Consider the following 15,343-nt stretch of genomic DNA (forward strand, 5'->3'; position numbering starts at 1 on the left):
TCACTTCAGAGCAAATCATTGGGTGGGTGGGTGGATGGATGGATGGATGGATGGATGGACGGACGCATGGGTAAAGCACCAGCATAAATGTGGAGCCGTCACTTTCCATAGTTCTTATGTTGATATGACTCTTCATACAAGATTTGTAATCTGAGATAGGTCCCTAACCCTTCTGTCTTTCTTGTTCTTTTTTTTTTTGGCCATGCCACACAGCATGTGGGATCTTAGTTCCCTGACCAGGTGCCCCCTGCAGTGGAAGTGCGGAGTCCTAACCACCGGACCACCAGGGAATTCCCTTTCTTGTTCTTTTGATCTCTCTCTCTCTCTCTCTCTCTCTGTATAAATACTGTCTCTGTATCATTTTGTCTCTGTGTTCCCCTCCTTCCTCTTCTGCTGTCTTCCCCCTCCCTTTTCTCTACCTCTGCGTTCTTCTCTCTTCCTTCTCTTCCTCCCTCCTCTCTCTTCCTCTCTCACCCTTTCCTCCCACTTTAAGTAGCAATAACATAAAACAATATAAAACTGCAGCCTATATCTTCTTAAATTTTTTTTAGAGCAGATTAATGGAACATTTTATATTTTATCTAATCACTTACATTCACACACCCCTCTAAAGTAAATTTCCTATAGCTTAATGGCCCTACACACACACACACACACACACACACACACACACACACACACACACACACACACACACACACACACACACACACACACACACACAAATCCCTAAGCTATCCTGCCAACCCACAGACATTCCAGGGGAGACAGGTGGTGGAAGAGAACACGTTGGGCATTACTGTCCTCTGAGGGTTGACCGAGGGGAAGGGTACTAGGGAGGAAGTTTCAGAAGAAGAGAAAGGATAAAGGAAGAGTTGTTTATCAGACAGAAGTCCAACATGTGCCAAAAGTGATAAGAAAAAATCCCTGCCTTGGTCATATATTTCCAGTCTGATACTCAGATGACAGTTTCATCCCATCCATTCTAGGTTGCTGAGGGGCCAGCTCCTAATACATCATGAGCTGTTTCTCTGGCACAGAAACTCTTATTGTTTGGGATAAGAGGAGAAGGAACTTAAAGCAGTTATTGTAGAAACACTGATATTCTCACTGGCCTCCGAGGTGGAGTATGAGGCAGGGCCCGTCAACCTCAAGGGACAGTCAGCTGTGCAACCAGCGACACTCTGCATGGCTTTCTCCCAGTTCTGTGGAAACTATGCTGCCTGGGAGGGTTGCATAAGGAAAACCTTTTCGATTCTTGTGGCCTTCAACTAGCACTTGCAAGCAAAAGAGCTGCCAGGAGTATTTAGCAGGCGACCCTGACTTTCTTTTGGCCTGGGTGTGATGGGGAAAACCAGACACGGGATAAGGTGTCAGAGCAGAGCCAGGTCTTTGAGCTCACCTGTGCTTGGACAGAGGTGATGAGCCTTGTCCGAGCACGAGGGAGCCTCCATCCATCCCTGGAGATGCAACAGAGGCCGAGCGATTGCACGGTGCAGGCAGGCCCGTGAAATCTCATTCCAAGATTCTTCTAACAGTTGGCTGCAAGTACAGGAAATCTTACCAAACCATAGAAATTCAAGAAGGTTGTTTCTCTTCTGTGAGGCCTCCTTCCTTAAGCACAGAGTGTAGTGCTGCTGTGAAATTATTTTCTTCCCAGGCAGTGACCACCACTGGGAGCTGAAGCCTCCAGGCTGGGCCTGCCTAGAGTAATTAAAACCAGAAAGCCCCATGCAACATCAGCCCTGAAGATCATTAGTGAGGCACAAATGAGTGGGCCAAGCTGGAGGACATTTAAGCAGCCTAATAACGTGATCCCGCCTTTCAATAAAAGAGCCTAGAAGCTTCCATTCACATCAGTTTGTTTGAAACTGTAGAGATTTTTTTTCTCTCTTTGGCTGAGAACATGGGCAAAAGACCTTGTAGGTGACCACCTGGAGACTTGACACACACACACACAGACACACACAAACACACACATTCACACACTTGCCAACACACAAATATTTTCATGTACACACACATTCTCTCCCTCCCTCCCTCTCTTTCTCTCTCTCTCTCTCTCTGTCTCTCTCTCTCTCTCTCTCTCACACACACACACACACATACACACACACACACACACACACACACGGTAGTGGGTCCTGGAAGTTCCAGTACAGGTGATCCAGGGAGAAAAATTCATCTGGAGATGTTTGGAAAGAAAATGCCAACTCAGTTTGATTTAAACAGCAGTTTAATGTAATCATTAATCAGAAATTTTCTTTTCTTCTTTTGCCTTTTCCCACTTTTTCTTCCTTTTCCTCCCCCCTTCAGCTGAAAAATAAGTTTAGCAAGCAACAGAAAGGAGGGTTAGGATTATATAAATAAATTCAAGGGCCTGTGTAAGGACAAGACTGAAGAAAGATGGTGTCTGCTGAGAGAGTTGAAAAGGTGTGCAGGTAATACTCAAGGAAACCGGGTTACAAGTCCTGTTGGAAGATGGGGGTATTTGGACAGAGAAGAAGGTGACAGAGCAGAGTGGTCCTTCAGGAAGGGCCCCAGTGAGCCTGTGGGCTGGGCCTTTTGGGCAGGCTTGTGGCTGGTGGGGCAGACGGCTCGGTCACTGCAGATTCTGAGGTCCCCTTGCCCTAGGTCAACGGGATGGATATCGGCAACGTACGGCACAACTATGCCCTGCACCTCCTGCGGCAGCCCTGCCAGGTGCTGTGGCTGACGGTGCTGCGGGAGCAGAAAGTCCGGAGCAGGACTGATGCGCAGCCCCTGGACACCTACGAACCCCGGGATGACCATTTCCACGTGATCCTCAACAAAAGCAGCCCGGAGGAGCAGCTTGGAATAAAACTGGTGCGCAAGGTGGATGAGCCTGGTGTGTTTATTTCCAACGTTCTGGATGGTGGCGTGGCGGACCGACACGGTCAGCTGGAGGAGAACGATCGTGTGTTGGCCATCAATGGACATGACCTTCGGTACGGCAGCCCGGAAAGTGCAGCTCATCTGATTCAGGTGGGTCACGGGTCATTACAAGATCCCAGTCAGAAATTGCCAACGTGATCAGGAACACTCATCACCCTGACCCACCTACCCTGTTACTACCCCGTGTGACATACCGTGCCTCCCTTTCGAGGAGCTGAGGGTGGAGGGCCAGGGAGGAATATTACTCCAGCAAATGGTGTGTCTTGGGGTCATGGCCATTCCGTTGGTGTTGCCAGCCAGCCAGTCTGACTGCAGGTAAACACGTTGGGCGAGGTGTTGCAACCTCACCAGGTTAAGATCGCTCAAGGTCAGCGGGGTTGTGTCATCCCTGTACCTAGTATGATAGTCATAGACCCAGGGCTCACTCAGATGTGTTCTGGACACTTCCAAGACATCCGGTTGTACCAACTCCTGTAAGAAGCTGTGCCATGTGCCCTCCAGGGATCCTGTGGAAGAGAAACCACTGTAGGACTGGCTAAGGCCGAGCCCTGTCTCCATGGCTAAGTCCAGCCCCCTTTGAAAGCCCAAGGGAACTCAAGTATGAACCTAAGGAAGTCCCCCTATAAGAGAGGCATACAAATTATCATTACTCAGGCAAATAGAGCTCACGATAGCCTGACATTAGTTCAAACTAATTCACTCTCCTGACAGGCGTGATGTTACCAAGCCCCGGCATGCATCCTGTTGACTTTGGCTGGGTCACCATGAGTTTTTCTTTTTGTTGTCGTTGGTTTTTGGGTTTTTTTTTTCATTGAACTATAGTTGATTTACAATGTTGTGTTGGTTTCAGGTACACAACAAAGTGATTCAGTTTTGTTTTGTTTTTTTTTTAATATTTATTTATTTATTTTTTTTTGGCTGCTTTGGGTCTTCATTGCTGCGTGCGGGCTTTCTCTAGTTGGGGCGAGCGGAGGCTACTCTTTGTTGTGGTGCGCGGGCTTCTCATTGCGGTGGCTTCTCTTGTTGCGGAGCACGGGCTCTAGATGCATAGGCTTCAGTAGTTGCAGCACACGGGCTCAGTAGTTGTGGCGCACGGGCTTAGCTGCTCCGCGGCATGTGGGATCTCCCCAGCCCAGGGCTCGAACCCGTGTCCCCTGCATTGGCAGGCGGATTCTTAACCACTGGGCCACCAGGGAAGTCCAGTGATTCAGTTTTACATATATATGTATAATTGATCCTTTTTCAGATTCTTTTTCCTTATAGGTTATTACAAAATATTGAGTGTAGTTCCCTGTGCTATACAGTAGGTCCTTGTTGGTTATGTATTTTATATATAGTAGTATGTATATGTTAATCCCAAACTCCTAGTTTATCCCTCCCCCACCTTCCCCTTTGGTAACCATAAGTTTCTTTTCTATGTCTGTGAATCTATTTCTGTTTTGTAAATAAGTTTATTTGTATCTTTTTTTTTAGATTTCACATATAAGCGATATCATGATATTTGTATTTCTCCGTCTGACTTACTGCACTTAGTATGATAATCTCTAGATCCATCCACATTGCTGCAAATGGCATTTTCTTCATTTTTTTTATGGCTGAGTAATATTCCATCGTATATATGTACCACCTCTTCTTTATCCATTCCTGTGTCGGTGGATATTTAGGTTGCTTCTGTGTCTTGGCTATTGTAAACAGTGCTGCAATGAATATTGGGGTGCATGTATCTTTTTGAATTATAGTTCTCTCCAGATATATGCCCAGGAGTGGAATTGTAGGATCATATGGTAACTCTGTGTTTAGTTTAAGAAACCTCCATACTCTTCTCCATAGTGGCTTTACCAACTTTCATTTCCACCAGCAGTATATATAGGAGGGTTCCCTTTTCTCCACACCCTCTCCAGCATTTATTATTTGATGATGATTATTTGATGATGGCCATTCTGACTGATGTGAGGTGATACCTCATTGTAGTTTTGATTTGCATTTCTCTAATAATTAGTGAGGTTGAACATGTTTTCATGTTCCTGTTGGCCATCTGTATGTCTTCTTTGGAGAAATGTCTATTTAGATCTTATGCCCATTTTTTGATTGGGTTGTTTGTTTTTCATCATGAGTTTTTCTAATGTTCTCTAAGCTTCCAGCTTTATTCCTAGAGAGACAGGCTTTGTTCTGGGCTCTTGTATTCTAACCCTTTAATCCACTTCATTTAGCCAAAATGTATTAAGTTTTTGCTGCTTGCCTAGCCCTAGATTAGGTGCAGAGAACAGGGAGATGATGACCTCTTAGGCTGGTCTCCCAAAGGAGTCCACAGTCTAGTAGAGGAGGTGGACTTTTTCTAAATGACTGCTATGTGGTGTGACAGTGTGTAATGGGGAAATTAAGTATAGTGCTGGTGTAGACAAAGGAGAGATTTTTTTTTTTTTTTACTGAGATGGGGTCTAGAAATTCTTCACAGAGGAGGAAAATCTTGAACTGGGGTTTTGATGGATCAGCAGAGGTTCTCTAGGTGCATGAGGCAGGGAGGGTCATTCTAAGGAGACACAACACAGAAGAATGTTTCCCCAAAAGCCAGTTAGGGAAATGGTTAACACCTGGAGAGTGGTGTACATTTTAAAAGCAGCAATAGATAAGGCAGGAGTGGTAGGCAAGGGCCAGATCATGTAGAGTTTTACAGGCCATGATAAGGAGCTCAGACCTTACCCCCAAGGCCATGAGGTGTCATTGGAAGGGTTTAAGAAAGGAAGTGACATGATTTTCTAGCAAGATCTCTCTAGAGACAGTGGAGAGCTGATAGGAGAGGGGCAAGAACAGAGGCCTTGCCTTAAGATGCGTTTGCAGTTATCCGGCACATCATGTCAGCTTCCACTTAGTGACTGAAGTATTAATTCTTCAAGTATAGACAGAGAGTCAGCAGCAGTAGCTGACTGGTCCTTGTACCAAGTTCCATCGAGGATGACATTCAGAAGACAGAGCCTACTCTCAAGGGCTTGATCATCTCAGTACAAACAAATCTCCCTACCCTTGGGTTCCAGTCATGGAGTTCTTCCTTGAACAACTCTGTGTGGGCAACTCTTTTCACTGTCGTATGTGTGGCATCTTATCCCTTTTTTTTGAGGAGAACCAAGTAGTGGATGAAACTATTGTCATTTTAAAGGTGGAAAGCCTGAGGCAGAGGGTGCAAGGGGACTTACCTGCTTCCTCTGTCCACCAGGACAGGAAGTACATGTGGTGCTTTGGTCCCCGAGCTGGGACTTTTGATGGTGCCCCAGTTCCAAGGTGATTCTTAACCTGATGGACGTCCATCTGCCCTATGGGGCCTGAGGTCATACCCTGTGGAGCAGGTGGAGAACAAAACCAGAGTTACAAGAGACATTTCCCTTCTGGAGTTTATGCCATCTATTCCCAAGTTTACATGCCCAGCTCCAACTTCTCTGAACACCACACTTACATAGACAGCTGCCTACTTGGTATCTCCATGTGGCTGTCTAAAAGGCATCTCAAATTTAATGTCCAAAAGTGAACCCTTGACTTCTCCCCCCTCCACCCCTTTCCAAACCTGCTCTTCCCCTCAGTCTTTCCTCATCTCTAGAAATGACACCACCATTTACTCAGTTACTTGGACCAGAAAGAATCGTTACTCTCCCACATCCCCTGCCTGCAATTCATCTCTCACCAACTCCATGGCTTGGATCAGCCAGGCCACCATCATCTCTGGTCTAGGCCACTGCAAGAACCTCTTAACTGGTCTCCTTGCTTCCATATTCCATGATCCTCACCTCTCTCTCTACTCAGCAGCTAGAATGACCACTTTACAGAGTCAATTCCACCATGTCGCTTTCTTGCCCTCAGCTCTCTGATGTTTCCCAAGGCACTCGGATTAAAATTCCAAATCCTTACAGTGGCCTGCAGAGCCATGCTCATCTGGTCTTCAGTTGTCTCTGCAACCTCATCTTAAGCAAAGGGGAGAATTTCTGGTATTCTCCCCCTTGTTTAACCATGCTCAGTCACACTGCCTTCTTGCTATACCTCAAACATTTTTAAGAACTTTCTCAACTCAAGGCTGATGTTCTTGCTGTCCCTCTGATCAAAAGACTCTTATAAATGTCTGTATAACTCCTACACTTCACTCAGGTCTCTCCTCAAATGTCACCTCCTCAGAGACAACTTCGCTGACAATCCCACTTAAAGTAGCATCTCCCACCCTCAATTCTCAATTCTGTATCCTCTAATCTTCTCGATCTTCTTTTTTTTGGCCATGCCACGTGGCTTGTGAGATCTTAGTTCCCCAGTCAGGGATCGAACCGATGCCTGCTGCATTGGAAGCGCTAAGTCTTAACCACTGGACCACCAGGGAAGTCCCTAATCTTCTTTATCTTCTACCAACAAATTATTGTATTATTACCTGCCAATCTAGCATAGTATAGTACAGTAGAGTATTATATCTCAAGCCCTTAGAGATATGCCTGGCAGTAATAGGCACTCAATAAATATTTGAATGAATAAGTTTAGTCAAATTATAAAAATGTATAATTATATATAATTCACATATTAATTCCATCTCATAGGGATATTTTTTGTCAATCCATTTACTGAAGAACAAGCACCAAATCCACTTTTACATTATTTGTCCCCAAGGTAGATCTCTACTTTTTGTCGCCTTGAATCTGCTCAGTTATTATTGGTTGAGCACCTTCTAAGTGCCAAGAGGTGTGTAGTACAACGGTGAACAAGACTGACACAGTCCTGGCCTCTTGGAGCTTGGAATACATTCCCACCTCTCCTCAAATACAGTTAAGTCAGCACTGAGCAGGTGGTCCAGCCTATATGTGCCAATGGGTGAGAACAGGATATAGACAATGTTTATGAAAATATTAATCCATGGAAACGGAAGAGCCCTTGGTTTTTTCTTTGTGAAGAAACTGCACTCTGAGCATGATTTTTTTCTCCTTAAAAAGCAGACTCTTGGGTGATCATCAATATTTTTTTCCCTGTTACACTTGTCAACTCCCTCTGTAGGTCAGTCAGTGCAGCTCACATTCTGAAGATCATCTGCCAACTATCCTTCCCAATAGGTGAAAGAAAAACTCCCTTACTCATGTCACTTGGAAAACTCTTGATTACATATGACATTCTACTTTTGTAGATTAGTAACAGAAGAGGAAAATATTTTTTCCCTGAGAAAGTTAATTTATGAAATAAAATCTTGCCTAACAGTGGAATTTCCTAAAAGATTCTTCTGCTTACCAAACAAAGCCAGTGTGCTTTATAGGCAGTGGAAGAGGAGGGAGAAAAAAAAAAAAACTTGGCCAAAACTAGTTGGAAAAGAAATGGAAAAAGTAGAATGCTGGGCAAACTCAGTTAAGCGATCTCAAGCATGAATTTTATTTATGAGATACTCGTAACACGCATCAGGCTGGGGCGATTAAACTAAATGCCCTTCAAAAGCTGAGACTCAAATTTCCAACCAATCCTTGGCTGCATTGGCCTTGTGTGTCCACTGCATGAATCATATTTGCCTTACAAAGAAATTCCCAAGCAACATGTCCTTTTGGTCATGTTTTCTCCCACAGTCCCACACATTCTGCCTTTTTCTACATTACTTCAGGGAAAAGTTATGACAGAGAAGCCACAACTGTTTTAAATTTGACCAGCTTTACATATGTGGAGCCCTAACCTTGGCTTACTCAGCAGCAGCCCTAAGGGCCGGACTCCAGAGTTAGACAGATGGAGAGTCGTACTCCTCTCAGAGACAAACCCGATGGAGACAGAAGCTTCAATTATGGGGCAATTGCCTTATTTAGCCACTTAGTACAACTTTATATTTCTCCCTTGTCAATTTAAGCTTTCTGAGCACCATGACTAGAATCTCTCTACGAGAGTTGTTGAACTGTCTGATGTCATACCTAAAATAATAGAACAAAGATATATGGGCCAAAGGTTTGAGACCCTAGGGGGGGAAAAGACATTTCAACATCCCAAACCTGGGAGGTTCCACGTATATCTACCCAATATTCAATATGAGAATGATTTCTGCTGAGAGTTATGCCTGTTTTGAGATGCTCTCATCTACCCGCAGTTATGGATCAGTGAATTCATATTTAGGAGTTCAAATATATACAGTTAATAAATGAAGAAAGCAATGATGGATTTCAAATTTGAGTATCTCTTTTTTGTGCCTTTTTTTCTTAGCCAGCTTCCCAGACTTGATGCAGAAGTTGAAATAATTCAAAGCCATTTGCAGAGGTTGTGCTACAATGGGTTTTCGTTAATACTGGCCTGTGTGATTTTTTTCCCCTCACATGAATTAATATTTAAATGAGAAGTTACTTCACCAAAGAACAATTGACAAGAAGCTTCTTCAGACTTTTTAAAAGAATGTGATAGGCCTTTAGACAGAGCCAGAAATTAAATAATGGACTACTCCATTGCCTACATTTGTTCTAAATACGTGATTCCAGCTCATGAGTTCTGGGGCAGAACTTTTGTCCCCTGGAGCCAGTAAGAATTGCCAAGAAATAAGACCTGACAGTTCTGTGTGTGTGTGTGTGTGTGTGTGTGTTTTATAGACTAGCACAGCTAATATAAAATCAAATCCCTATCTAAACAAATTTTCTTAATGCAGTGTGGTAGTAAATTTAATGCACATAAGACTAAACAGTTTTTTTTAATTTTAAAAACATTCTCTTGAGCTGAATTCTTAGAGTCCAAATGATTTTTATATAGGGCTCCAAATTCCATGCATTCATGATTAAAGTATGACTTGCAAAACTGTTCAGCCTTTCAACTCAGAATTTTATGAGTGAATCTCCTGCCCAGCTACACTCCAAATATTAGGGGATCTTGAAACTTCACTACCCTTCTCCAACTCTCATATTCCCCGACATGATTTTGTTTTGTTTTTTTACCATGGAACAGAATCAGAGTAACTTCCAGATACCATAAAAGAAATGGTGTTTGAGGACTTAGGTCATTCTGCTTACTCAGGAATTAATTTCTTATTTTGAGCTTTTCACTGACATCTGTATGACCCTGTATAAGTCCGACTGTCATCGTTAATTTCTTAGCACTTAAAAAAGATATGCTTCTGGGAACATAAAGATGTACCTGGAGCTAAAGTCTAGTGGGAAAAATAGATCAAATTGCTGTCTCAAATCTTCTTTTCTACCCTTGTCAAATCCTAAGGTCCTATTCAGCACTTTTCCTCAAAGCCTCCTTAATTTCCCTTTTCCTTGGCCAGACTCTGGTCACCCTTAACTCACTAAAGTAGCTGCTGCCTCTCCAGAGAAGATACTCACAATTCTTTTCAGAATGTACCAGGCTCTATGTATGCCAGGTGCTAAAGTCTCAGTGGTGAACAAATCAACACACACCAGATCTGCTTTCACCAAGCTCATTTTATAGGGACTAGAAACAAACAGTGCACCATTAGCTCATCCTAGAGTTGTAATTCTGGAGCCCTAACTTATTGCTTAGTGAGACTTTTTTTTTTTAACTTTTTTTATTCAAGTATAGTTGATTTACAATGTTGTGTTAATTTCTGCTGTATAGCAAAGTGATTTAGTTATACATATATATATTCTTTTTCATATTCTCTTCCATTATGGTTTATCACAAGATAATGAATATAGTTCCCTGTGCTATACAGTAGAACCTTGTTGTTTATCCATTCTATATATAATAGTTTCCATCTGCTAATCCCAAACTCCCCCGTACCCCCTCCCCCTTGGCAGCCACAAGTCTATTCTCTGTGTCTGTGAGTCTGTTTCTGTTTTGTAGATAAGTTTATTTGTGTCATATTTTTGATTCCACATATAAGTGATATCATGTGATATTTGTCTTTCTCTGTCTGACTTCACTTAGTATGATAATCTCTAGGTCCATCCATGTTGCTGCAAATGGCATTATTTCATTCTTTTTTATGGCTGAATAATATTCCATTGTATATATGTACCACATCTTGTTTATCCATTCATCTCTTGATGGACCCTTAGGTTGCTTCCAAGCCTTGACTATTGTGAATAGTGCTGCTATGAAAATAGGGGTGCATGTATCTTTCTGAATTACAGATTTGTCTGGATATATGCCCAGGAGTGGGATTACTGGATCATATGGTAATTCTATTTTTAGTTTTTTGTGGAACCTCCATACTGTTTTCCACAGTGGCTGCACCAACTTACATTCCCACCAACAGTGTAGGAGGATTTCCTTTTAGTGAGAGAGATTTCTGTTTCTCAAATGTTCTCTTGCTCACTGGCAGGACCGTTAGGCAAGGATTTTGTTTCTGTACCTCATTGTGCAGTATGTTGCCATGTCAACAGGAATGGCTGACAACTTTGTTATTTTTCTAGCATATCAGTGGGTAACCCTGTTCAGATGCCTCCTGTTGTCTGTATTGCCAGGTAGGGTCTGTGGGCCACATGTGATCTCAGAGCCAGGTTGCACTGCTGTGATGTGTTTCACAGCAACGTCTTGGGAGCTTCCCTGTCATCTTTCAGTTATGCAGTAATAACGAAGACAGACATCTATGGAGTTCTTGGCTCCATAGAACACAGAGACAATCCCTATGCACACGTGAAATGGCAAAATGGGAACTCCATCAGTGAGATCCTGGGTGCAGCTGGTCCATCCAAAAAAAGTCCCTGCTCTGCTGGTCAGACCAGGATTTGTCTTCTAGGTCCAAGTCTCATACACACACCCACCTCAGCTTTATTACAGCGAGTCATCAAGAGTTCATCAAGTTTTTGAGGTGACTTGAAAACATGTTAAATAGTGAAGAAACTAGGAATACTTGACCTGGAAAGAAAAAGAGATCAGGGAGGGCAATGAGAGCTATTTTCAAATAGGCTTGTCACATGGAAATTGATTTGGGGTTGCCCGAGAGGGCATGACGAGAACCAGTGGGCAAACAAGGGAAAGACAAATTTAAACTCAACCTAAGGACAAACTTGCTAATTAGTGCTCTCTAAAAAACTTGCTAATTAGTGCTGCACTGCCTTGGGACACAGTGAGTTTCTTGTCATTGAAGGCACTGAAGCATGAGCTGGGTGACAACACGGCAAGGATTTTGGAGTGGAATTAAAGCACAAACTACAGAGGAAATGTTGGATTAGATGATGTCTGCCATCTCTTCCGTGGCTGTGGCTTCCTGGCTGTGTGCAACCACTGCTCCACAGTTCCCCGGGGCTTTGTGAGCACAAGATAGATGAACTGAAAATGATACTTGAGCCCTAGCTGGAAGCTAAAGTGGGGCAGCCCCCAAAGGTGCAGGAAGAACCATCCCCACAGTTAAAGCTAGGCTGTCTCACTCTGGGATCCTTGGGAAAGAAACCAGTGGAGAATGCAGATGCAGGATGAATTTTTTTTAAGAAATGGTCATTAAGACCTCTGATGCTAAGGCCTGAACCAAGATGGAGGAGTAGAAGGACGTGCTCTCACTCCCTCTTGTGAGAACACCAGAATCACAACTAGCTGCTGGACAATTATCAACAGGAAGACACTGGAACTCACCAAAAAAGATACCCCACATCCAAAGACAAAAGGAGAAGCCACAATGAGACGGTAGGAGGGGTGATTTTGCAATCACAGCAAAATCAAATCTCATAACTGCTGGGTGGGTGACTCACACACTGGAGAACACTTATACCACAGAAGTCCACCCACTGGAGTGAAGGTTCTGAGCCCCACGTCAGGCTTCCCAACCTGAGGGTCCAGCAACGGGAGGAGGAATTCCTAGAGAACCAGACTTTGAAGGCTAGTGGGATTTGATTGCAGGACTTCAACAGGACTGGGAAAACAGAGACTCCACCCTTGTAGGGCACACACAAAGTAGTGTGCTCATCGGGACCCAGGGGAAGGAGCAGTGACCCCAGGGGAGACTGAACCAGACATACCTGCTAGTGTTGGAGGGTCTCCTGCAGAGGCGGGGGGTGGCTGTGGCTCACCGTGAGGACAAAGACACTGGCAGCAGAAGTTCTGGGAAGTACTCCTTGGTGTGAGCCCTCCCAGAGTCTACCATTAGCCTCACCAAAGAGCCCAGGTAGGCTCCAGTGTTGGGTTGCCTTAGGACAAACAACCAACAGGGAGGGAACCCAGCACCACCCACCTGCAGTGAAGCAGATTAAAGTTTACAGAACTCTGCCCACCAGAGCAACACCCAGCTCTACCCACCACCAGTCCCTCCCATCAGGAGACCTGCACAAGCCTCTTAGATAGCCTCATCCACCAGAGGGCAGACAGCAGAAGCAATAAGAACTACAATCCTGCAGCCTGTAGAACAAAAACCACATTCACAGAAAGATAAACAAGATGAAAAGGCAGAGGGCTATGTACCAGATGAAGGAACAAGATAAAACCCCAGATAAACAACTAAATGCAGTGGAAATAGGCAACCTTCCAGAAAAAGAATTCAGAATAATGATAGTGAAGATGATCCAGGACCTCGGAAAAAGAATGGAGGCAAAGATGGAGAAGAGGCAAGAAATCTTTAACAAAGACTTAGAAGAATTAAAGAACAAACATAGTTGAACAATACAATAACTGAAATGAAAACTACACTAGAAGGAATCAATAGAATAACTGAGGCAGAAGAACGGATAAGTGACCTGGAAGACAGAATGGTGGAATTCACTGCTGCGGAACAGAATAAAGAAAAAAGAATGAAAAGAAATGAAGACAGCCTAAGAGACCTCTGGGACAACATTAAACGCACCAACATTCACATTATAGGCGTCCCAGAAGGAGAAGAGAGAGAGAAAGGACCTGAGAAAATATTTGAAGAGATTATAGTCGAAAACTTCCCTAACATGGGAAAGGAAATAGCCACCCAAGTCCAGGAAGCTCAGCGAGTCCCATACAGGATAAACCCAAGGAGAAACATGCCGAGACACATAGTAATCAAATTGGCAAAAATTAAAGACAAAGAAAAATTATTGAAAACAGCAAGGGAAAAACGACAAATAACATACAAGGGAACTCCCATAAGGTTAACAGCTGATTTCTCAGCAGAAACTCTACAAGCCAGAAGGGAGTGGCATGATATACTTAAAGTGATGAAAGGGAAGAACCTACAACCAAGATTACTCTACCCGGCAAGGATCTCATTTAGATTTGATGGAGAAATCAAAAGCTTTACAGACAAGCAAAAGCTAAGAGAATTCAGCACCAGCAAACCAGCTCTACAACAAATGCTAAAGGAACTTCTCTAAGTGGGAAACACAAGAGAAGAAAAGGACCTACAAAAACAAACCCAAAACAATTAAGAAAATGGCCATAGGAACATACATATCAATAATTACCTTAAACGTGAATGGATTAAATGCTCCAAACAAAAGACACAGGCTTGCTGAATGGATACAAAAACAAGACTCATATATATGCTGTCTACAAGAGACCCACTTCAGACCTAGGGACACATACAGACTGAAAGTGAAGGGATGGAAAAAGATATTCCATGCAAATGGAAATCAAAAGAAAGCTGGAGTAGCAATACTCATATCAGATAAAATAGACTTTAAAATAAAGAATGTTACAAGAGACAAGGAAGGACACTACATAATGATCAAGGGATCAGTCCAAGTAGAAGATATAACAATTATAAGTATATATGCACCCAACATAGGAGCACCTCAATACATAAGGCAACTGCTAACAGCTGTAAAAGAGGAAATCGACAGTAACACAGTAATAGTGGGGGACTTTAACACCTCACTTACACCAATGGACAGATCATCCAAAATGAAAATAAATAAGGAAACAGAAGCTTTAAATGACACAATAGACCAGATAGATTTCGTTGATATTTATAGGACATTCCATCCAAAAACAGCAGATTACACTTTCTTCTCAAGTGTGCATGGAACATTCTCCAGGATAGATCACATCTTGGGTCACAAATGAAGCCTCAGTAAATTTAAGAAAATTGAAATCATATCAAGCAACTTTTCTGACCACAATGCTATGAGATTAGAAATGAATTACAGGGGAAAAAACGTAAAAAACACAAACACGTGGAGGCTAAACACTACATTACTAAATAACCAAGAGATCACTGAAGAAATCAAAGAGGAAATCAAAACATACCTAGAGACAAATGACAATGAAAACACAAGAATCCAAAACCTATGGGATGCAGCAAAAGCAGTTGTAAGAGGGAAGTTTATAGCTATACAAGCCTACCTCAAGAAACAAGAAAAATCTCAAATAAATAATCTAACCTTACACCTAAAGGAACTAGAGAAAGAAGAACAAACAAAACCCAAAGTTAGCAGAAGGAAAGAAATCATAAAGATCAGAGCAGAAATAAATGAAATAGAAACAAAGAAAACAATAGCAAAGATCAATAAAACTAAAAGCTGGTTCTTTGAGAAGATAAACAAAATTGATAAACCATTAGCCAGACTCATCAAGAAAAACAGGGAGAGGACTCAAA

General features: G+C 42.9%; 1 protein-coding gene across 6 annotated transcripts in view; it reads left to right on the forward strand.

The window, feature by feature from the left end:
• LNX1 (ligand of numb-protein X 1) overlaps nucleotides 1-15,343 on the forward strand; it is a 219,056-nt gene that overhangs the window by 179,300 nt on the left and 24,413 nt on the right. For all 6 annotated transcript variants that reach the window (XM_068542948.1, XM_068542943.1, XM_068542945.1 and 3 more), the window contains one exon: nucleotides 2,635-3,006. In XM_068542948.1, the coding sequence (XP_068399049.1) occupies nucleotides 2,635-3,006 (372 nt within the window). The remainder of the gene's footprint in view (nucleotides 1-2,634; nucleotides 3,007-15,343) is intronic.

Source organism: Eschrichtius robustus, chromosome 4 (genome assembly GCF_028021215.1).
Source record: "Eschrichtius robustus isolate mEscRob2 chromosome 4, mEscRob2.pri, whole genome shotgun sequence".
Taxonomy (NCBI): domain Eukaryota; kingdom Metazoa; phylum Chordata; class Mammalia; order Artiodactyla; family Eschrichtiidae; genus Eschrichtius; species Eschrichtius robustus.